The 25,753-nt window shown below is 37.7% G+C and overlaps 1 protein-coding gene across 1 annotated transcript in view; it reads left to right on the top strand.

The window, feature by feature from the left end:
* The first annotated feature begins 13,745 nt into the window (after positions 1–13,745).
* Positions 13,746–25,753, top strand: part of DARS (aspartyl-tRNA synthetase) — a 52,367-nt gene continuing 40,359 nt past the window's right edge. Inside the window, exons 1-3 of the mRNA XM_015812434.1 lie at positions 13,746–13,878; positions 16,344–16,401; positions 18,464–18,556. Coding sequence (XP_015667920.1) covers positions 13,804–13,878; positions 16,344–16,401; positions 18,464–18,556 — 226 coding nt within the window. The 5' untranslated portion in view covers positions 13,746–13,803. The remainder of the gene's footprint in view (positions 13,879–16,343; positions 16,402–18,463; positions 18,557–25,753) is intronic.

The raw sequence follows: 25,753 nt of genomic DNA on the forward strand, positions 1-25,753 counted from the left end.
AGTTTTTTATTGTTTTCCTTGTATAAATCATATTATGGGCAGAGCTTTTCAGGATTCAGGAATTCAACTGCCAACCAAGTTGGGCCCTGCTTAGTTGTTGTTGTTTTTTCAAAATCAGCCACAGTGCCACTTGATATGACAATACTGTGCATCAGCGACTGACAAATAATATTTTTATTTTTAAAAGCCAAATTCCAAATCTCATATTGAATCCTCTGGGCCAGACTAGATCTAAATATCCTGAGGTTGATTACCTACCTATCTGCTAGAAGATGAATTTTAATAAGGGAGGAATTGGCAGTTGATAGCTTTGGTGGAAAGCTGGCATCTTGGTAAGTGCTACCTTCTTGCCTTCTACTTTATCAGGAAAACTGAAATAATGAATGAACAGCATCTGGGGAAATGGGCTTTGCTTCAGGCTGTCTGGAAGGAAAACAGTAGTTAAGATATTGCCTCATCATCCTGTTCTTCCATCTGACATCCAACTCTGTTCAATACCATTTTTATTGTTTTCCCATTTTGTATGCTGTTAGAATCCAGACATCTAAAATGAAACTTTTTATTAAATACTAGCTGTACCCGGCCACACGTTGCTGTGGCTCAATCTGGTTAAATGGAAAAGAAAGAAAAGAGAAAGCGCACGTTTGTGTTGCTTTTATGTCCAACAGATGGCGCTGTTTTTCAAAAAAAGCATGTTTTTACCTGTCACAGGTGTGACATCTATATAATATAGGTATATAAAAACATGCACGTATTGGAATGCAACGTTGTGTCAAAATTTCAAAGCAATCGGTGAAGAACTTTCGGAGATTTAAGATTTTGAACAAACGAACATTTACATTTTTATTTATATAGATATTTGCAAATGTTAGCACCATTAAAAGATTGAATTTTTTTCTTCAGACTAATTTGAGATTTTATTAAAAAAATAATCATCCAAAGGCCAGATATATAGCAAAATATTATTCTCTTATAGCCTGGAGATAGACAATTCTATAAACAGTGACAAGGTTCTTCAATTTTGTTGAGCCTTTAGTAATCAAAGGAAGAATGTTATAGAACAGTGGTTCTCAATCTGGGGGTCTGTGAAAGTTTGAAGAAATTTTATTATTTAAATCTTGAGTTAAGTCTTGTGGGTCCATGGCCACAAAAGGTATTTAAAGAGGGTCCGTAGTGAAGAAAAGATTGAGAACCACTGTTATAGAACATTAGAAAATCAGTTAACACCATAAGTACCATCAGCAACTGATTCTTGATGAAAAATTAAAGTCACCCATCATTTTTTCAAAAGAGATTGATATAATGAACTTCTAATTCATCACCATTTTCTATATAGTGGAACTTAAGGCCAAATAGAGAGCAGCTTTGTTCTGGCAGCAGACACTATCTATTTGTACGTTGTGTTAGGCACTCAGGTGAAGGAATCCGCTAGTGAAGTTACACAACCAAAGCCAACCTCCCTGCAGATGAAGACGGTCTAAGATTTAATGTTGATGACTTCCAGTGTGGTGATTCTGGGGGGGGGGGGTTCTTAAATCTCTTTGTCAGGACCACTTAGCTTTCATGGTCAATGGCATCACAACTATGGGATAGCCAAATCAAATATATGACTGGACACACATATACTTTGAACTTAGTTTCCATACTTGGCAGGAAATAGTAATTTGAAAGTTAGAGATCTTTGTTATGATTATATTAACCTGTAGGAGTAAGAAATCTATTCCTCTCTGCCCAAGTGTGGGACCTGTTTGGAGTCATTGTTTTTTAAAAAAATGGTACCCACCTCTATAAAAGAAGGGAAAGAAACACTACTTTGGAAAAAATGGATCCAGAAAACTTGAATAACTTTAGGCTATTGACCAATAACCTTTCTTCTGTTGGGTGCTTAAATGAATGGTGACTGAAAAGATCTAAATGTTCTTTGATTAATTGAGTTAATTCTATGTTCATTTCAATCAGGATTTAGACTGATTTTAGTCATGAATTTGCTTTAGTTGCCCTATAGGCTGAACTTTCCCTTGAAAGAGAAATAGCATATGAATGCTAATTCACTTGCCTTTTAGTCATTATTTATAAAATTTGCATGCCAGGTGTGTTCTCCAGTACTAAAAAGTTACAATGATTATGTTACAATTAAACAATCCCTTCCACAATAGGAACTCAACAGCAATAAAAATGGGACATGGTATGGTACCATTGTGGTATGGTGGTACAGCTTAAGGCCAGCATTATTTGAGGTTCTGACTTAAACTTAAGTCCAAATTCAAAAAGGAGATAAATTTTCTATACCTAGTTCACTTAGAAAGTTGCTAAAATTGCAAGATGGTTTTTTAAAAATGGAAATGTTCACTCCTTCCTTTCTTCCTTCAAAAATCAACCTATTTGGAATCCAATAGTTTTGACCCAAGGATTCCTAACAGTATCTTTTCATATGCACTAGCCAGATGTGTCCGAAATATAAATGTAATTGCACTTTGAAATAAATTCTCTTATAAGACAATCACACTGGAGACTTAGCACATTTGCAGGATAGATCCTGCTAGAAGACAAAAGCTTTGTATATCCATATTTCTCATGCTTGCAGTAGAGCAGGGGTGTCAAACTTGCAATGTCACATGACGTGTTGTGACATATCGTGATTTTTTTGCCATTGCCGGCAATGGGGTGGACGCAGTTTTGCTATGATGCATCTGGCCCGTGGGCTGGCAGTTTGACACCCCTGCAGTAGAGGATGAAAGCAAACTAAACTAAAAACAGGAATCCTGCAAAGAAACAATGTCAGTTTTCTTAAAGTAGGGTTCCCCTCTTTTTAGCATACATTTGTTAAATATTTGCACAAGTATGCCACGAGACATTAACCTTCAAATTCATCTCTTTAAGCTTTAAGGGCTCTCTGTGTATGTTTTACATTACATTTGCTAGCTTTCAATTACTTTTTTATGGACAGGTGGGAGGGGGGGAAGCAGTTATGACTAAAATCCCCAACTGCTGATATATTTCCAATTTGGCTTAGTGGTTTACTGTATCCCGAGGCATACATTATTTAGCACTCAGACATGATCTGCCATGTCTTGTTCCTTAAGTGCCACAGAGCTCTCATTTGTGTACCCCCAAGGGGACCATCCAATGGACAACTGGTGATGTCACCCCCATTTACCAATCCTTTTATGATTAGAGAGGGGGAAAATTTAATGTTTTCAAGCAAAGTGGTCCTTCATTTAACCCGAAGCAGCTGATATATTTGGTCTCACCATGGAACATTCCCTGCTGGTAATATCCTGTTAAATATTATTGTTGTTTTAAATAAGAGATTCTACATGGCAACTAGTGCTGCTTTTCTGAAGGCAGAACACACAGAATAAACTACTTTCATTTCTGTTCCAGAATGAACTTGCTGGCTCTTACATTCTTGATCAGAGAGACTGAACGTTTTAGTTACCACAAATGGGAAACGGAAATTGAAACATTCAGATCATTAAAATAATATGTCTTCTGCATTACAAATATCATTTTGTAGTCTGAGTTAGCTGCGGTGTGGTCTTCATACGCTGTAATGGACTTGTAATGTAATTGGACGTCTCTTGGGAGAAAAGGCAGAATCTGAAAAATAAGAGGCAAAGAACTGTAATGTTGGCCTTGTGAAAGCCTATCAAAAAAAAATGTACACTGTGCCCCAAGGAGTTGTGTTGCTCAAAAAAGAAAGAAAGAAAGATCACTCCCTTCAAACATAGAACATCTGGGAATCTTAACCTGGTATTTTGTCAGGTGAGTAAGGAATAGATCAACTACGTCTCCTGGGAAATTGGAGGCATTGTTTGTAATCTGTCCAACTACGATTATTTGCAAAAGAAAACATATACTGCAAATGTATGTTTCTGGATTAAAAGAAAACAATAAGGATTCCATCTGCAACAGAGAGACAGAAAGAGAGACAGAGAGACAGAGACAGAGAGACAGAGAGAGAGAAAGAAAACCCTGTACTGGTAGTCCTCAATTTATAACCATAATTGAGCCCAAAATTTCTGTTGCTAAGCAAAACATTTGTTAGTTGAGTTTTGCCCCATTTTATGACTTTTCTTACCTTAGTTGTTACGTGAATGACTGCAATTGTTAGTAAACAGGGTAATTAAGTGAATCTGGCTTCCCCATTGACTTTGCTTGTCAGAAGATCAATCACATAAGCCCGAGACACTACAACTGTCATAGTCAGTTGCCAAGCATTCAAATGTTGATCAATTGACTATAGGGATGCTGCAATGGTTGTAAGCATGAAAAGTCACTTTTTTCAGTGCCTTTGTAACTCTGAACAGTCACTAAATGAATGGTTGTTAGTTGAGGACTACCTGTATTCATCTTTTCTTTCTCTTAACAAGAGCTCCATAATGGGATATGGCTATCAGTGAGTGATCAATGGAAAGCTTGCTGGGGAGGAATGAGAATCAAAACAGTAATTGGCTTTGTGGAATTTTGCATCTACTTTTAACTAAACCAGGGGTCTTCAAACTCTTCTTTTATGACTTGTGGACTTCAACTCCCAGAATTCCTCAGCCAGGTACGCTGGTTGAGGAATTCTGGGAGTTGAATTCCACAAGTCATCAAAGGGCCAAGTTTGAAGACCTCTAAACTAAACTGTGCCTCAAATGTTCAGCTTCACTTTATAATTCATTAAGAACATGGATCAAATGGCATAGAACTCAAAGGTCCTATTCTGACTATTTTTCTCCCTGACTTTATAGAAATAAAAAACAATTACATAGCATAAAGAAATATTCAGATTTTATAAAACGTTTGACAATACATAACAAACTTACAGCAGTAATAAGCATGAAACACTGGAAGTAATTTAACTGCATTTCCAACAACTGGAATCTACCTCAGGCTAGCCGAAAACTTAAAGAGAAGAAACCTCTGAGTGTTCTCAAATGAAGTCTGAAAACAGGACATTTCCACGCTATCAGTGGTGTCACCCTTCCTAACTTCACAGCTGTTCCTTAGAGCTGAGAGATTGAGGAAGAGGGGAGGCTACCCAAGAGGGGTTGGAGAATCTACACTCTACACACCAGTGACTTGTTCTCAATAGGAAGAGGTCAAGATGGTGGATGCATTACAATGTGAGTCCTGCCATTTTGTATTGGATGCACATAAACAATGGGCGTTGCAACAGTGTATTAATTTAAGGTTGGCAAAAGAGAATATTATTGGAAGAAGAGAAAATCAAGCAAAGCCATTATATGGACTATAGAATTATAGAAATTAATTGTTATTGTTTTTTAAATACTAACCCAGACAACATGCTGTTTGCCAAATATTAAGGTGATTATGTTTAAAAATCAATAAAACATTTTTTTTAAAAGGAAGAGGTCAAGATGGTGGATGCATTACAATGTGAGTCCTGCCTCTTTTGTATATGATGCACATAAACAATGGGCGTTGCAACACTACTGTCTTACCAGCATCCCCACAGATGCTGCCATCAGCCCTTGTCCTCCTGCAGAGCCAGGACTTCAAGAGGGATGTGAAAAATACTGTAGGAAATACTGTGCCTACTCTTTTATTCATTTAATTATTTATCTCTCTCTTTTTTTGTCTGTTTCTCATTCCAAACATGATGAGCAGCCTAGAACTTCAGAGTTTATGGTTTCTGGGTCAGCATCTTCACCACCACACCAAACTGGTTCTCTTTGCTTCTTAAAAAAAAATCATATCATATAATTGAAAAACTGCTAAAAGGATATTTTTATGTTTAATCACCTAGAAATTTTGTATCCTGACAGTACGGTTATAAAAATGATGGAAATTACACTGATAGATAAACCAGATCAATTTTGATTTAGTTTTTGCCCCAAATATTTTTTTGTGAAAGAGATGAACAAGTGTAAACATTAATTGTAAAGCGACCGGTTCAAACTCAACCTCTCTAATGATGCAGAGAAAGCAGCATTTTGTCACCTGCACCTTGCTCTGTCTTCTCTATTGTCAAAGAAAAACAAAATGAAAAGGGGATTAGCTCTGCCTCTATATGTAAACCTTTTGTGCATATATTGCTGTAATTAAATGACTCTCCGCAATTCATACTATATTCTAATATATTACATTAAGACATTCATAGTATAGTATTAATAAAAAAATGTTAAGGTAAGTCTACAAACAAAATAGCAGGATCACAAACACACACACCCAAATAAAATCAATAGGTAAATAAGCAGAAGGTAACAATACCTATTCAAATGCTTTTAAAATAGTTCTTTTTTAAAAAAAAGTCAGCAAAATGCTGATGAAGTGGGGGTTAATAGAACAGAAGAAGAATAAAGCAGACACTATCCAGAAAAACAACACCTGTGAGTCTCCATCCTTTCCTCTTATGAATGTCGGCAACCCACTAGAAGATTCCCCGGAGAGGTCCACATGTGATGGATCGAGACAGGTTGTAAAAAATTACCCTGATGGCTTTCTTTGAAATGTGGAAGACAGCAACGCTGCAGCAGAAATAGGACAAGTATGTGTGGTCTGCTCTCCTTCTCAGATAGGACGCAAATCAAAATGCCCCATCGGAAAGAGTTTAGTCAGCTACTGAAAATTGTTTTTATCAGGAAGAAGCTTGGAGATTTAGCTGGACAAGTCCTCCAAGGCTGGATTAGGTTCTTGGACCAAAGATTCCCCAAACCTGCTCTAAGGCCCTGCACAGAGGGAACGCTTTGTTAGATACAGCTGCAGGATGGTTTTCTATGCAGTTCTTCAAAGACAACAAATGCTTACACATTCAGAGAACCTAGAGCACGTGTTCTGCATGGCAAAAGGTCGCATGTTCAATTCTCGTCATCTCTTCCTAGCTTGGGAATGAAGTGGGTGGCTTTGAATCAGTTTCTGATTCCCAGTAGACTGCCCTAGACAATTGCAGGTTTTTCTTAGCAAGATTTCATAAGTAGTTTGCATTGTCTCTTTTTCCCTAGGGCAAAGAGATAGTGATTGGCCCAAGCTAGCTTCATGCCCAAGACAGGGGAAGAAGGAGGAGGAGGAGGAGGAGGAGGAGGAGGAGGAGGAAGGGACCTTGGAGGTCATCGAGTCCAACCCCCTGCTCAGCAGGAATTGCTAGCCTGATGCCTTAATCACTACACTAAATTGGCTCTAGATTCAGGTACTACCTGTCTAAAACACTGGGCAAAGACTGTCAGCCATCATGCAGACTATTGAGTTAGATGGACTGACATGCATAATAAAGCAATCAAAATCTAGACTGGTTAATTCTAGCAGTTAAGAAGGAGAACAATTGGAGCATACCAATCAAAAGTGCAGGGCAAGGGTGCTTTTAAAGGCTCTCCAGACATAGGAAGCTGGGCAATTTGGCTTATCTAGAAATAGTTACATACTGTGCCTTTAATAGTTATATGACTGAAATTGAACAGGTGCATCAAGCTGCATTATTGGTAAGTGCAGCTGTTAAGAAAACTCCCTGTCAAAAAAAGAGGCAGATTTCTTCATTGTCCTTTTTTTAATGTCAATCAAATATAATTCCTAAATCCTGCCTCTTGCTTTTTTATTAGCATTGTTCCTAAACAGATGGCTACAATCCATCTATTTAATTGATACTTAGTCTAAATGTAAAGTGGACTTATTTCCTTAAGTAGATTTGTTCAGTTAATTAAATATTATTTCAGCTATGAAACAAAAATAATCCACAAATATTTAACATATCTGTAGTTTGCAGTGTATAAATCTCAGCAATGATTTTTTTGCTACAGCCAGGACAGAGCAGATTATGTTATTGGCTGAGATTATGCATCTTGATAAACCATGTTTTATTGCACAAACTACAATTGGCTGGGTTTGTATACCTCACAACTATAAACCCTGGTTTTAAAACCACAAAGGATACGTTCCTTCCCCAAAGAGATCTGGTCTTCTCCTTCCCTTCAGGAAAGCAATTAAACCTGATTATTCCCCTCAAACACAAGATAACAGCATTCTGTTATTGAAGGGTTTTGTGGATCATTTTGTAGATACATTTTATATAATATATATTTACATAATAACATTTTATATAATGTTGATACCAAATGTGGTTTATTTTATGGGTGGGTTCTGCTTAAATGGGGCGAGGAGGCATACTCCATGATGTTTCTAATTGTTAGCCACCTAAAAACATTCATGCATGGGTTACAAATAAAGTTCAAAGTAATATTGTGGCTTAGAACGATACACAAATCAAGTTCACTTTTAAGTGCTTTTGGTACTAGTACAATGTGGTCTTAATCATCCCACTCAATAATTAGCCATAGTCTGCACTATTTATAGCTTTTGGACCACCTTCAGGGATAAGAGTCCATTGCAATAATTGAGGTAGGGATATTATAACTAAACTCCTTGTTACTAAGTGTGCTTTAATGACAGATAGAAATTGAGGAGAAGCCTGGCTATGCACCTGTTTCTTCAGAAGAAGCACGGCCTCATCCAGAATAGCCAATATTCTTCAAGACCTGAGAATCTCCTCACTATTGGTTTTACCTGAATTCAGGTTCATTATCTTGGCTCTTACCTAGGTTTCCACACCCCTCCTGATTCAGGTAGAAAGGAGAGGCAGAGGTACTGTTTTCCAAATCTCTAGATGACTATTAGCAGTATATTCATGTAAATACTAAACAGCAGGAGTGAAAGAATAGAATCTTAAGGAGGAGCTCCACCACACAAGGACCATCCAAACAGAAACCTCCAGCTGACACTCTCTTGTGCCAGGAATGGATTACTATTAAGGTGACCAACCGTCCTCCTTTAGGGAGGACAGTCCTCCTTTTGTAAGTTCTGTCCTCCCTCAAAAATTGTCCTCCTTCATGTCCTCCTTTTCGATATCTGAAGACTAATCTGCAGGGCTTTTTTTCCCCTCATAGAATGCTCAGAATGGCGTTCTGGCACCTTTTTTTGATGGGTTTTTTTTCAACTTTTGCATGAGCTGTGCTACTCCCAATAGTGGAATTGCTGCTGAGCGCGCCAAAACACCCGGCTGGCAAACTTTGCACATGCAAGTTATCTATATTATTGTTGCAATGAATAAAATGTTTCTTTTATTTACGATTTTTTTTTCTTCAATTTATTTGTGTCCTCCTTTTCATTGTAAAAAAGTTGGTCACCTTATTACTATTAATTCTTTACCTCAAATTCCAAAGCCAATGAGCCGCTTCAGCAGGAACTCTGGAAAAAATGTATTGGATGGCCTAATACTCAAGCATCTTTTCTGTTTCCTCATGCTGCAATGTCTAAAGCTGATCCCATAATCTAACTGATGCTCCCGTAAATTCAACAGATTCTGCAATAATAATGACATCATATTTGGAGCAGATGCAACATACTCTGTATCTGTCAATGTCTAGTTCAGAGGTGTCCAACTCGCCACGTCACGTGACGTGTTGTGATGTGACTTTTCCCCCCTTGTCGGAGATGGGGTGGGCGTGGTTTCTGCATGACGCATCCAGCTCACAGGCCGGCAGTTTGACACCCCTGGTCTAGTTTATCCTAATGTTTATTACCTAAGCATTGTTAAACATATTTATTATATGTGTTGTATTCAGAGGGCCCCAATATAGTTACTAGCACATCCAGGTAGAGTTGCAAAAATTCAGCCCTGAAACACAGAACAGCCACTGTCAATCAATGTAGACAATATTGCACCAAATGGACCAATGGTTCAATTCACTATAAAGCAATCTCATCTGCTATTTTTTCATACTCCCAACAGCATATTGAATAACATTTCTTTATTATAAAGCTAAAGAGACTACCATGTGCAAAGGAAGTTGGTTTCAATTATTTTTTTTTCTAATTAATGCACTAACCTTCTGACAGTTGTTTCTAAACAGAAAATATAAAAAAATAATAGCTTCCTCTTTACAAGCAAAACAAAAACATCTATTAGGATGTTATTTTATATATAGTTAATGGCTCTTTGTTTGTTTTGCATAATGCCTTGTAAGCAGCCAGCATATTTTCACACTATACAAATTTTGTAGATAACAATCTGACAACTAGCCATTTCATAACCAGCTGCTTTGTATATTTCCTCTTAGATTTTTATTAACTACAACCACCTTTAATTTGATTCAGATGTATATTTTTAATAAGGTATTTTTTGATTACTCATTTGCTCAGTTTCAATGCCCAGTACAATGAATAATACTTATTATTTTTGTACAATTTTATTAATAGTACATTATTTCTTTGATTTTGTGAGAACTGAGATTCTAACCATAAAGGGGGAAAGTGCAAGATCAGCAAGCTTAATTTTCCACAATTTATTTTTGCCTTCTCATCATTTCATATACCACAATTATATTTGCCCTCTTATTCAACACAGTAAGTTAATTCCAAAATGTTCACAGTTGCAAAAAGAAAATTCTAAGTAGCGCCACTGATTTATTTCTATTGCAACATTCCTTATACTTAATAGGGAGGCAGAAATCCTTCATATTCCATGTTAATCAGATGGTATCTTGAGCATACATATGATGATTCTGATATTGTCATATATCCTGGCAGTAAGTACATAGTGGGGACTTTGGTGGTCTCTGAGCTTGGTTGCTTTCTTGCAGATGTTTCATTACCCAACTAAGTAACATGATCAGTGCCATAAAGGAATGGGGTTTCCTTTTTTTTAATATACAACAACCCAATCAATGAACCACCAAGAACACTCCCACCAACACTTACAGGCCAAGTCACTAGTATATAAAAAGAGAGCAAACACCACTCCCTTCTAGCACTGATGATGTTACCAACTGGGTAATGAGATGTCTGCAAGAAAACAATCAAGCTCAAACAGCATTAAGGACCCCACATTTCAACTCTGACCTACAAATATTCTCTTCTATTGATAGTAATATATAGATATGTATTTACTTTGACCCATCTGCATTCATAAATGATCTCTTTGCAAAAGCACCATTGTATATAACAGGAGTTGCAGCCTGTGTTACAACCATTCTCAAGAAATAGTTCCCAAGATGGATACAGGCAATCACAAAAAATCCATGTACCATAAACAAAAAAGTAGGCTGAAGCAGCACTATAATTTTTTTCAAAAAAAATCTGATGCTTCTAAGATCTAAATGGATCCTAGAGGTATTACTACAAATACAGGTTAAGTTTGAGGCTGATGCTTTACTGTGCAATATGTTATTTCTCATTCCTTGTTAATTAAAAGATTTTACAAATAAGGTAGGGAAAAGAGATGGCAGTTGTCAAGGAACAGGTTGCAAAGCTAAATGTCACACTGTGTTCCATATTGATGACCCAAGGCATAAAACTAGAATTTTATGCCCTACTTTACTCTATTGGTGAATAACAAATAATGTCAGTGTCACTTAAAAGACATATCCAAAATATTATGAGGCTGAGCTTTAGTTCCTCAGACTGGCTTGAGAATATCAACCTAAGGAAGATGTTTATCTGTTTTAAAAACTTATACTGAAATCTTATTATTTTATGCTCATTTGAGCACATATTTTTAAAATATGTCAGCAATGGGGTCAATGGTGCTGCTCTCATAAATTTAATCTGTGACAACTGAAATAACGCAATTGGTAGCACTCTCTAAGAGAGAAGGCAAGTGTTGACAGGTAGCTAAGCCATCTGTCAATACCTGGTTCTAAGCAGGTTATTGTATAGGATGTGTGATTTTTGTTTTTTGTTTTTATAAAACAGAAACCGCTCCCTCGTTTTACTGTGTCATTCCTCATGGCAGATTCTGTTTCACCAAGTAGATTGCCCAAATCAGGTGCGCTAACAACTGATCTACAGAAATGAGGTGGTTCAGCCAGGGAAGTGATTGACAAGCGGGAAGTCCCGGGGATGCTGCCAGTTAAAGCAAGCAATGGCCAGAGATTTGGAGAATAAGTATGTCCACAACAGATAGCTAATTGGAGCTAGAGAGAATCACAAACTTCGGCAACATTGTGGAGACATCATCTATTATTTGAATGGCTGAAGGAAGAGGGAAAACACTTTTACTAAACTAGAATTGCAAGTAGTTCTTGTTAGTGACTGACTGCCTTGCTAAGCAATGGTTTACAGTTAGGAAGTTAATGAAAAAGTAATTTTATAACCAGTGCTCACATTTATGATCTTTGCAGGTCTGTAAAGCAGAGGTCCCCAACCTTTTGAGCACCAGGGACCGGTTTTGTGGAGAGAGGTTTTTCCGCGGACTGGAGGAGGCGTGGTTTCATGTACTGGCTTCATCCCGCTGTGGGAAGTCAGAGCCCCAGAGAAGGAAATATTAAAAGGGCAGAAAAATATATTTCCTCAAAAGTATTTTAAAAAGCAGAAACCAACTTTGCCCCCAAGCCAACTATCCCAAACAGGAGCTAGCCCCATACAAATGCAGATGTAAAACCATCAGAAAGTTGAAGCCAGAGCAATCAAGAAGACAAAGAGAAAATCTGNAAATCTGCATGCCCCACCCAAACTCTAGGAGTCATTAGCCCCATCACCTGGGAAGCAGGATATGATAATAGGATTAAACCACAGATATCAAGGCCTAGAAAAACACTCAGAAATAGCCTCAAAGTTCATGCCACAGGAACAGGAAACTATTCCAAACAGGGCTAGAGAGGGTATAAAAACCGACTGCCCATGTGCTCAGCCTCTTCTCTCCTCTGCTCTTTCCTGAAGAACCATCTTTCTGCTTCTGCAATAAACTGTAACTTTCTTCCCAAAGCAGTCGCCATGTTTGCTTATTTATTCCCGGCTTGAAGATGAAGACTTACTTCTATCACCGCGGAGGGGGCTTTGCTTGTTTGCACAGACCAGTTTCTGGCATGCCGCAGCCCAGTGCCGGTCGACAGACCGGGGGTTGGGGACCCCAGCTGTAAAGCAAAGGAAAGCTGAAGTAAAATCATAAGCACAGTCGTACTTTCACTTAGCAACCATTTCACTTAATGAAACCCCATCCCAAAGAAACTTCATCTCAACTCCAAGGTCTTTCTCCATACCAAGTCTCTTCAACTTTCCTGAATAAAATTTCAGCATTTTCCCCCTCATCCAGCCCACTATCATGAGACTGTGTATGCACCTGTATGTATGTATGTATGTGTGTGTGTGTGCATTATTACATTATTTTATTATTACATTATCAAACACCAACCATAGGACATGTGACTTAAATTTTAAATTGGACATTTGCCTACCATTTGTTTACTTTTGTGGATGGTAACTTTTTGGCTCAACAGCAGGGGAAAATAAATATGGTAAAGAAGGTGCCCGAAGGTACCCGGACTCAATCACTCGCAATCACATAACAGTGCACTCACAAATCTTGCGTAAGAGTGCAAATGAGGCATAAGGCGGCAATTTTTTTCACATTTATTTTTTTAAGTATTATGAAATATGAGATATGGCCGTTGTATAGTATTTTGAACGGGACAGGCAGCTCTCCTCCACAAATCTGTGCAGAAAATCTCAAACAGACAGATGACAAGCGGAGTTACCAACTATCCAAAGCTCGCGATAAAACGTTCCCTGGATGGTTGGGGAGGGGAGGGGAGGGGAGGAGAGGCAGGATGGTCCTGAAAGGCGAAGAGACTCATTCTCGCGTGACGTAATGCTTAGAACGTGCTCGGCTCTCCCTGGCGTGCTTTACGTGCCCGGAAGTGGTACGGGAGGACACGCGGAGAGAGCGTTAAAAAAAAAAAAAAAAGAGTAGCCCGGGGAATCGGACGAGAAGGCTTTGTCAGGTGGTACGGGAAGCTTGAGGGGACAAAAAAAAAAAAAGTGTGCGCGTGTCCACTCCGCCTCCCCCTCTTTTCGCTGCTTGTGGTCAAAATGCCCGGCGTCCGTAAGAATCAAGAACGGAGCAGCGACCACCCAATGGAGCCGCCGCCGCCGCCGCCGGCCGATGTGGGTTTCCGACGGGGTGGAAGCGGCCTGGGCGGGCGGGTGGGTAGAGAGGGTTGGTGGGCGAGGAGTACTGCGGAGGGGAGGGGTAGGCGGAGGATGGGTTGCAAATGTCAAAGGCCCAGCCTGTGGACCGAAGCACCCAGCCGGCCCCTCGCTCTTGGGACAAAACTTGAGCCGTGGAGGGGTCTTGATTCCCTTTTTTTGTCGCCCCTGCTCTTCAAACGTAGTCAGAGACTCTCCAATCACCCCATTTTCACTTTTATTCGCTCCTGGCTGTGTTTAGAAGGCATGGAAATTGGCTCTAACTGAAAGTAGGTTTGGGGCAAAAGAGATCAAATGAATGATGGTGAATACCCCCGTAAAGGTGGCTTTAACATCTTTTTAAAATTGTCCCGTTTCATCTGGATAAACGATGTATTCTGTGTGTGTGTGTGAGAGGAGAGAGAGAGAGAGAGAGAGAGAGAGAGAAGCAGAGACAAAATGGGTGGGCACATTACAAAAGGAAGCATTTTTCAGACTAAATTTGGGAGAAAACTAGGTTTTGAGGAGACGAGATTCGTTAAAAACACTCAAGCAGGTGTGTAACACTCTTGTATGTAACGCTGAGAAATGGACAGCTGTGTTCAAAATCTGCCATGGTAAAAAAGCAAAAGGAGAGCCAGATATAGCTTATTTTTGCAGGCAGTAGGAATGGGCTTAGAAGTAGGCATACCAAAGTTACCTTTGTGTTGAAAACCATGTAATAGTCAGGGAAAAGTGATTTGTGTCTTTATCTCACTGCTTTCACCGCTTAGTCCCTGGAAATTGTGTTTCTATAACTTGCAAGTTTTCCCTGATCTGATTATTCTGTCCTTTAAATGTGGGATAATTCTACATTGGTAGAATTTTATTTCCCTTATTGAAACTTCACACAGATTTCCTACAGGAAATTTGCATAGAAGTGGAAAATACAGATTCTGTTTAAATCAAGGTTTTGGTACCCATGAGTAAAGGTTCTGGGGACCCATTAGTAAAATTAAAATACTCTGTTCTAAATACATATCTTTATGACAGCTTGCCTTTACTAAAAGTATTGTCACATTCTGTTCAGAATCATTTTTGTTACAAAGTGTGAATGATATGAACTTGTTCAAGCTCACATCGTACTTGCTTGAGAAGTTTGTTCATGCTGTTTTCAGGTTTCTGTGGCTATCACCAATTTTGTTTTATAGCAGAATTTATTAACATTCCGATTTTAATACTTACACAGATGTTTTATAGCAGGGGTGTCAAACTGCCGGCCCATAGGCCGGTTTCATCATACTGAAGCCGCGCCCACCCCATTGCCGGCAATGGCAAAACCGGCCCGATACGTTGTGCGACGTCACATGACGTCGCGAGTTTGACATCCCTGTTTTATAGAATTGGATATATGTACTGCTTTTTAAGTATATTTAGTAATGAGTGGTCTGCAAGAATCAAATTATTTGTGTAAATGGAAGTTGAACATACTGTAGTTCAATAAAGGAATGTATCTACTGTTTCAGATTGTTTGTTCATTCAATTCTAATTATGTATTTGGAAAATCAAAAATGCCTTTTTGTATGCCTGGTGTAGCTGTCAGCTCTCAGACAGGCCTTTTTTCAGCCATATATTCTAAGTTGCAAACTAACTTTATTACATCCCTGAATTACATATTCCCTTCAAAATCCCCAACATAATCATGGTGTGATTAAAACTTGCTGCACACCACTTTTGCATTGTTGAGGTCATACATTTTTACTTTAATGTTAATATCTTAATTTCAATTCATTTTATGATTACCTTTCTGTTTTTATGCCTTATAGTGTATGACATATTTTGGATAGTCCTATTTCCTATTTGCATACCTGTCAAGTAAAGCCTAAATAAACAGTGAACTCTTTTTCAAGTTTGGAGTTCTTCTCCAGATTAGCTGGGGTACTGAATGCCATAGTCCAGTTTCTCCTCAGAAAGAAATGTATCCTCAGAAGTTATAGCTGAATACATGAATTAAATTTGTTAGCAGTATTAGTAACTCTTATTTTCCATCCTTCTATAATTACAGTAGAAAAGTACAGTGATTATTCAGTTCTCAAGGTTCAAATTATACCATGCTTCTAACAAAAACTGAAAGAGAATGAAGTCATAGATGGTGCACATTTTCCTGTGCTTATCACCAATAATAAATACTCAAAGTAACTTAGTACATAGGATTGAATGTTACTAACTAATTACATATTTGTGTAACATGGTGAGTGATTCATGGATCTCGTGTTCAGAGGTGCATTTATTTGGAACTCCATTACTGTTTGTAGATTTCAGAATCTCAGATTAAAGTGCAGTTTAGCCTTGTTGATTAATTCTAAGCTTCATTTATAGCATATGGAACTATAGTAAAATATATCAAGGCATGACTATTTGATTATGACAATTTATTATAATTTATTGTTCTTTTCTCTTTTTAGGATTATGCAAAAGAAAGGTATGGAATATTGCCAATGATACAGTCACAGGAAAAACCAGGTCAGTTTCTGTAAAACATACAAAGAAGTAGTCAGTAATAAATAAGTAACATAGTGCTGATCATGGCATCAAATTAATTCTGTTTCTAGCTTTGATGGAGCCGGTTTGAGCAAAAAGGTAAGAGATAATTCATTTCAGTCTCAAAGGATTAAGGAATTGTAGCCACATTCTGATATATGTCAAATGTGAATTAAATGTTTTCTCATGTGTTAAAAACTGGAGGAAGAATTACTGGCACATATTGAAACCAAATATGTCTAGATTAAAGATGAATTTGCTTTCCTATTATTTTTTTCAAAGAACTGACCAAGAACATATAGTAAAACACTTTCGCTATCCCAACACTACCATACTATAGGTAGTCCTCGACTTAACAACTATTCGTTCAGTGACAGTTCAAGGTTACAACATCACTGAAAAATATGAATTATGACCAGTTCCCAATGCTTATGATTATAGCAACATCCGCAGTCAAGTGATCAAAATTTGGACATTTGGCAATGAGCTTGTATTTACAGCAGTTGCAGCATCTCAGGCTCATGTGATCACCATTTGCAACCTTTCCAGCTGACAGGCACAGTCAATGGGGCAAGCTGATTTTGTTGAATTACCACTTGATTCATTTAATAACTACAGCGATTCATTTATCAATCACAGCAAAAAATATCGTAAAATTGGACATGACTGACTTAACGACTGTCTTGCTTAAAAACAGAAATTCTGGCCTCGGTTGAGGTCATAAGTTGAATATTACCTGTATTCCTACAGCTATGTTGTAGCCATTTCCATTATAGTAACATAAATATGAGTATTGGAATCATACAATATACTGCAGGACCACTGATCTTCTAGAGAAGAAAAAAATTATGTGGGAGAAATTTGTGCCATTGGTCTCATCTAATTAATTCATATGTTCACATAGTTATCAAATGGATATTTTGCTAGGAGATAGTAGCTCTTATACTGATATGCATGTAGATAAGTCTTGATGAGATGATATTCTCAAGGCTCATAGACAAAAGCCATATGTGTATGTTTCTCTTGCCATTTATTGGTAGGCCATTCCAGAAGCTTCTATATTATGGTCTTTCTAATGTCTATGAGGAAAAGAAAAACAATATATTGTTCTTAATCTACAGTGAGGCAGGAGATTTAAAATAGTAGTAGTAGTAGTAGTAGTAGTAGTAGTAGTAGTAGTAGTAAGCGCCTTGGATGCAATCCCAAAACAACTGGAGCATCACTTGAACACCATTGGCATTGACAAATTCACCATTAGTCAATTGCAAAAGGCGGCCTTACTGGGAACTGCTTCCATCCTGCGACGATATCTGTAATACCATCAAACATCCACATCTGCCTATCCCAGGACCTTGGTAAGGACTTGATAGGTAGACAAAAATGCCAAATCCAGTCTGAACATCTGGCTGACTGTCAATACTAATGATGATGATGATGTTGGAAGGGACCTTGGAGGTCATCTAGTCTAACCCCCTGCTGTGCTATATAAATGTAAGGAATTTTCTATATCACTTTAAAAAGTCCTCATGAGATTCATTTTCTTGTGACTAGAGATAAGGTTCTGAATTTTCAGCATATGAAAAATATACATTTTTAATGTTTTATTTTTTAAACAGATCTATTTGAGAAGGAAAATATATTGAATTCCTCTGGTATTTAACTATTTTGGACTTTTTTCCCATAACATTTGAAATAAGTTTCAAAGTTCTTGGTTAAAGCCTCTGAAATCTAGAACATGATTAGAGATTTTCAAATATTCATAGAAACATTTAACTGGACAAGCAGCGCATAGTGGCAGTTTTCTGCAGTTTTTCCTTCTCTTCCCTGTTCTCCAATTCCATTATATCCACCTAAACTTTAGGGAAATACAGGGGCTATAAAAGAGTCAGAATTGCTGTTTTGCCCCATTCCCAGCAACACATTAGCGAGTATAAGCCTGGATCCAACCAACAATTTTGCTTAGAAATTCAATAATTCAATTCGTTTTTGATGTAAATACGAATAAAATGTTCTCAATATATGTCACTATATCTTTTATATGCAGATCGTGTGTTGGTACAGATAAAGGATTTGACAGGAGAGAAAGCTGATGAAACTGTTTGGGTTCGTGGCAGGATTCATACCAGTAGAGCAAAAGGTAAGACTGCTTCTTTTGACATTGTCATGAGTCAGAAAGGCTCAAGTATTATCGCCTTGCCCTGGTGTGTTTCTTATAAGTATTTCTATTGCTTCCATCCCTATCTTTTTCCACTTCTACTTCCATTGCTGCCAGATGTTCTTTTCCAAGTATTCATATACCTGTGATCTGTGCATAACATTTATTTTGGTTTTAAACATCTCCAAATCCAAAAACTCAAGATGGTGTGAACGTTAAAAACCAAAAAATACAGTTGAAACTCGCTGAAACAGAAAATTGGGGTGAAAAAAATACAAATAAAAATACTAGCTACCCATCATCCACCAGTTAGGATCACAAATTTCCCTGGCCTCTGGGAAGATGGTATTCCAGACAGTGGTGACAACAACAGAGGAGATATAACTTTAGGGTCCTACAGGATGGTACTGTTTAGTTGATAGAACCCACAATATGCCCACCTGTGAGATCTTACAGGACAGGCAAAGACAATTGGAGAAGGGCAATGCCACAAATGCAATGCCATGCACAACTTTATAGATGACAACATTGTACCCAGAAGCCCACTGGTAAATTGTGCATCTCATAGAAGAGAAAAGTCATGTAGATGCACCAAGATGCACCCGTAAATGCTTGCACACTCCATTCCATTGCCATGGGCTGAGGTATCATCAATATGCTGATGATACTCAATTGTTCTTCTCTGCCCCTGGTGGATTAAGCAATGATGTGGAAATCTTATTCTGATGTTTGGAGACTGTGAGGGTCTAAAGAAGAACAACAAGCTTCAACTGAACCCTGAAAAGACTGATTGGCTCTAGGGACCCTCTAGTTCTGGGACTATGTCATCTTTGGTGCTAGATGGGTCTACACTGCAATGTAGTTGGGACTACTATGAGCAATCGGGGGGTCTTCTCGGATTCACAGTTCCTGCTTGAGGAGCCGGTGGCAGTCATGGCTAGGAGGGATTTTGCACAATTTTATTGTTGTGCACCAGTTCGCCCATTCATAGATCAAGGGGCTCTACTCAAATTCATTAATTCCTTGTCACCTCCCAGTTGGACTATTTTAATGCGTGCTGCATGGTGCTGCCCTTGAAGACTATCTGGAAGCTTCAACTGGTGCAAAAGCAATGGCACAAGCAGTTCTGTATTCCTCATAGAACATATATTACACCTCTACTCCGTGACTGCATTGGTTACCAGTTTTTCCCCAGATCCAGATCAAATCAGAATAGAGCTGGAAGGGACCTTGGAGGCCTTCCATTCCAGACAGGTGGCTGTCCAGTCTCTTCTTAAAAGCTCCAGAGATGAAGCACCCACAACTTCTGAAGGCGAACTGTTCCACCGGTTAATTGTCCTCGCTGTTAGGAAGTTTCTCCTTAATTCCAGGTTGCTTTGCTACTTGATTATTTTCCATCCATTGTTTCTTGTCTTGCTTTCTGGTCCTTTGGAAAATAAATGGACACCTCTTCTTTTTTCATTTTTGTCATCTATCAATTCATAGTGCTGGTTTTGACGTTTAAAGCCCCAATGGCATAGACCCAGGTTATTTGAGGGACTGCATCTCCTCAATTACATCTTCCCATCGCACCAGATCTAGTAGAGAGGGTATGCTGCTGCTTTCATCATTTAGAGACCTACAGTTGGTGGGTCCTAGGCAGTGGATGGTCTCAGTTGTGGTGCGCATATTGTAGAATATTCTTCCCACTGAGGCTCGGCTGGCACTATTGCTCCTGACTTTCCAAAAGTCTCTCAAGACCTGGTTGTACCATTAGGCCTGGGATTCCCAGACTAGCAAACTAGTAAGGTAGCTCCTATTATTGTTTACATCCCTTTGCCCATTATTTTTTTTTGCTTTGTTTTTTTATCGTTTTTAATAATTTTAATTTGTTATTTGTAAATTATTGTTCTTTTAACTTTGTTGTACTCTGTCCTGAGTCATTTGGTTTGAGAGATGGCCAGCTATATAGATTTATATAGCATATAAACATAACATATAAATTGTTATGTTTTATATACATTTGAAGAATAAATAAATAATTTCTGTAGCAATGATAGCTTCTGAGAGGTCTTTAAGGGAAGCCCCATATAGAGCACATTACAGTAATCCAGATGAGAAGTAATTTGGAAATGAGTGACTTTAATCATTGCTAGAACAACTTGTTAAAGGCTACATATCCAAGAAAGTTAGTACCCATGTTTCCCCAAAAATAAGACCGGGTATTGTTTTGTTTTTTCTTCCTCCAAACGAGGCAGCAGGGGGATGTCTTACTCACCTCCGGCACCAACAGCCCCACCCAGCAAGTCCACTTCTTCTGGGGCCGAAGGAGCGGCTTCATTCTGCAGCTGCATTCCAGCCTGCATTTTGCAGTCAGGCCTTTCTGGAAGACCTATGCAGCCGAATACCAAGCTATGGATTCTTGCAGAACCGCGCTATGAATTGAATCCATAGCTCAGTTCTTGGCTGCACAGGCCTTCAGAAAAGGCCTCTGACTGAGAAATGCAGGCCTGGCTGCAGAAGACACCTCAGAAGAAGTGGGCCGGCGAGGAGAGGCCTGGCTGCAAGGTAAGTGGATGTGGGGCACATGGGGCAGATCCATACCCGTACCCCTGCCCTAGTTTGATTTTTAAGTGTGTGCCTTGCCCCCTAATTAGGGCTTATTTTGGGGGTAGGGCTTATATTAGGCCCACCCCCAAGAATCAAGCTAAGGCTCATTTTCAGGGTAGGCCTTTCGGGGAAATACAGCAGCAGCTCAAGAAGTTTGCAAATTAGAATTCCAGGTTATGTCAAGCACAACTTGAGATAAGCAGATACAAACATTTTTAAGAATTCTAATTGCTACCGTAGTTACAGTTGATTAAAAAAACTGACCACTTCCTTCAGTGAGATAATAAAGTGTTCCAATCTACTGTTTGAAATAGCCTGGAAAGTTTGCTCATGGAAACAGTACAGGAGATATATTTCTGAGCATGACATTTTGGATGAGAACTTTGGATATTGGGAATGCCATCTTCTAGATAGGTGCAGCAGGACAGAATGTTGGCTTCTAGATTATAATTCAGAGAATAGATGCTGTAGGTTTCTGCCTCTCTTTTCTACTCCTCTTCTCATGGATTTTTATGGAATGTTTTTTAATATAAGAAAAACACGTTCTCTTCAATTACTGAAGCTCTGTGAACACTTCTACAATAAATATGTATGTTTACTCTAATCGTTATGTTGGATTTTATAACTGGTAAACTTTTTTATGAGAATATAGTTAAGTATCCTTTTAAATGCCTTTAAGGTCATAAAGAACCATTTAGAATTCATTTATATTTAAAGTCTCAAAAGCATTGCTGAATTATTAGTCATGCTAGAATTTCTCTTTTCAAACTAAAATCATGGCTTTTTATGTACTATAATACAGGTTAAAGAAATGGGAAACCCTGGAACAAATTGAGCTTTCATGTTGTGCAAAATGAAATGCTTCAGTTCTTTAAAGAAAAGAGAAAAAAATCTGCTGTTAACAGCGACTTTAGAAGTTCAGTCTGAGCTTTTTATATAAATATTTTATGAATTTTCTAGTTTTACAGTCAAATACTTAATAAACAACGTGTTGTCTAGGTCCATTAGTAATTCAGTGGTCTATATTAACTTCTTCAGCCTAGATCCAATATTACACCATCAAATTTTTCCTCTCTTCTTCCGATAGTACCTGTTTTCCCACACTAGACAAATACAATTCTTATGGTTATTAGTAAATATACAATTGAATATCAACATCTTTGTTACATTTTTCTAATAATATCAATAATGTCAGTTTAAGATATCTTTTCTAACCAAAACATATCTTAATTGCATTTGCACTTAACATCCATATGTTCAATCAGTATCCTGTTTTCGCTTTTTTTAAATTTTAATTTCCCATCAGTGTTCAAAATATCTCTATTGTTTATAATTCCAAAGTAAGTTATATTTGGGTACCCAAAAGCTTACAAATCTTATCTTTCTAGTTATAATAATACTTCTATTTCTAGCAATTATCTATTTTCCACTATATTCAAACATCTAATTAATAGTATAATATCCCATCTAATGGGTCGAAACCTCTATTTTCTTCAGTCTTACTCTAGCTTTCTTCCTTTGCCAATTAACTTTCCAAGTCAATGCATTTAAATCATCAAGTAAGTCTTCCTCTCTTTTTGTGTATATTGTTTGGAATAAAAAAAGGCATTTGTTCAAAGTATTTTTGGAAGAACGCTTAGCACACTGATATTCATTAAACAGCCTCCCTCCTTCTCCAATTCTCCATAGTTCTCCCAATAGCTTGAATCTTCCATTCAATCAGTTCTTCTTCCTTTTCCTCAAATGTGTTCTGAAATCTTGATTGGTAAGATGTCTTTTCCATTTCCGATATTATCGCTATGTCTTCTAGTTCTTCAATTGTCTGAGTCTGTCTGTTCCTTCCTTTGGGTCCTCCATCTTTGGATCTGCTTCCTCTAGTTTTCCTTCTATTTCCTGGATTGCTAGTTCCTTCTTTGTAGTCATTTTCTGGGTTTGTTAATTTAGATTAGAAAATTGTTCCTTTATCTCCTTTGTGTTATTTTTAGTCTCATCATGAGCTAAAGCAATTGACTCTTGTATTGATTTCAACATGGAGAGAATTTCTTTCTGATCTTCATCCATATTTTCTAGGTGGTATATCAAACTGAAGACTTTGGAGACAGGTGTTAGGGATGTTTTTTTACCATTTAAAGCTGAGTATGGGACATCCATTTTATTTTTTGTAGGTGGTCTTTATAGTAAAAGTTGTTCATCAATCAAAGATTTATAATCCAAAATATTCCATCATCTCAAGCAATGATGTGTGTTTCTCCTGCAGGGAAATAGTTCCACAATACAGGTCTGAAAGTCAGTTAATATTTATATTCATAGTTCAGGCAAGCCAGTTTCAAAGTAGTTTATCGTCTCTGCCACACAGATAAGCAGCCCAAGAGGGTTTTTTTTCCCTTTTCCCAGCTGCAGTCTTCAAAAGTGAACGTTTCCAAGGACAGCAAGACAGTTATGTCTTTAGACATAACAAATTGCAGTGCCGCAATTCGCCACTAGATGTCTTTAGCGCCGTTTTCAGCTTTTTAAATCCAAACTTATATTACAAACTTTTCAAGTCTCTTTTTAAAAAAAAGTGTCAAAAGCACTTTTAGTCCCCAAATTTCAAAGCCATATATATGTATTAATTCCAAGTTAATCTTGTAATTTTCTCTGTTTTCCCCCAAGCAATTAATTTGCCGCTTTTCTTTTCCTGAGAGAGTGGGGTGGAAATTCCCCTTCTCATTGGGGAGGGTGTTTTGGGCAATTATTTCCAGGAAAAAGTCTTAGTCATAAAGAGAGGATATGGTCTCACCCAGTTTCATTCACATTGCTGAAAAGTTGCTCGTTGGTGCTTATTTTCTTCAGTTGTCAGCAGCTTCTGATTGGCTACACAAATGTAGCCAGTCTTTCCCCCGCTGGTTTGGAGGGCTTCCTCCGATCAAACAGAAGGGTCCCCTCCTTGCTTGTCGCCTCTACGGGGCGACTTTTGATCCTTTACAGGGTCCCCAGCGGGGCGAAATTGGACAAAAGATAGAGCCCTGTCTTCTTGCGCCCATTTCACCGCAACGTCAAACCAGAAGTCCCAACTCCATACTATGTCTTATGCAAACCCACCTGCCTGTCATTTTTTTTCACTATGGAAACTGGTTTTCTTGGACATCTGCTTCTAGCACACAAACTTTAAATATGTTTTGACATCTTTAGGTGACATCTGAAACTGACAGTTGTGTTGATCAAAGTTTATTTCCTCTTTAGACAAAAACAGTATTATAAAACATCACAATAGTTAGGACAAATGCCTGCTGTTGAAAAAAACATTTTAGTGATGCTGGAAACAACAAACAGGATTGCACATTATAGTTCTATAGTAAAGTAGATCAAATAACATATTTTATGCTACTAATTCTGTGAAAATCATTTTGTTAAACTGTCCTCTGAAAAATAGGATACAGATGAATGTTAAGAGCATTCATGCTGGTTCATCAAGTCTATGAAGAGAGCCAGCTGCTGACAGTTCAAATTTTTGTATTGTGACACTAATTTTTTTCTTAGTAATTGTATTGGTTAGTACTATGTTCATTATTTGAAGTCTGAGCTTGTGCTATATGGGATTTCCAATAGGTAGATCTTGGTAAGCAGTTGGGGGAAAAAAGATTTCCCCTATTTTCTTGGTGTTAGCTATAATGCTGTATCCTGAACTGCTTGATTGAGCCTCCCTTAGGTTCCCTTAATCTCCCTTAGTTTCAGAGCTAATACCAATTTCTGCAGAAGCTTATTCACAATTTTAGGAAATATATCTCTTTACCAGACTTCTTAAAACAGGTGAAGGAAGTTGAGTAATTACTAGAATTATAGAGGTGTTATAACAAATGTTAGACTATTTTAAACAATAGCTATTTTGACTTGATAAATAATATCTCTCTTAACTCAGAGATAGAATCTTTCCAGTGTTCTTTTTAAAAGATAAAAAAAGATGAGCCCCATAAATTCTAATTTATTTTCCATTAAAATGAGGACTTTAGATAGAAATGTAAATAAGTAATTTATTATAATATGCTGAATTCTCCCATTCTGACTGTAATATATTTATATGTAAATACGTTTGTTCTTGACTAATTCGTTTGATTTTATTCCCCTGCTAAATATTTTGTTAAAATATTTTTAAACTGTTTATGTGCTTGATGAATAAGTATAGCAATTCAGTATAGGTAGTCCTCGACTTACAACCATTCTTTTAGTGATTGAAGTTAGAAAAGCACTGCAAAAAGTAACTTGTGACCATTTTTCACATCTACGATTGTTGCAAGATCCCCATGGTCACATGATCAACATGGATGCTTGGCAACTGGCATGGACAGTGAGGGGGAAAAGTATTTGATCCCCTGATGATTTTGTACATTTGCCCACTGACAAAGAAATGATCGATCTATAATTTTAATGGTAGATTTATTTTAACAGTGAGAGACAGAATAACAACAACAATCCAGAAAAAAGCATTTCAAAAAAGTTATAAATTGAGTTGCATTTTAATGAGTGAAATAAGTATTTGACCCCTTCGCAAAACATGACTTAGTACGTGGTGGCAAAAATCCTTGTTGGCAATCACAGAGGTCGGACGTTTCT

Source organism: Protobothrops mucrosquamatus, unplaced genomic scaffold, assembly GCF_001527695.2.
Source record: "Protobothrops mucrosquamatus isolate PMUCROS unplaced genomic scaffold, P.Mucros_1.0 scaffold84, whole genome shotgun sequence".
Classification (NCBI taxonomy): domain Eukaryota; kingdom Metazoa; phylum Chordata; class Lepidosauria; order Squamata; family Viperidae; genus Protobothrops; species Protobothrops mucrosquamatus.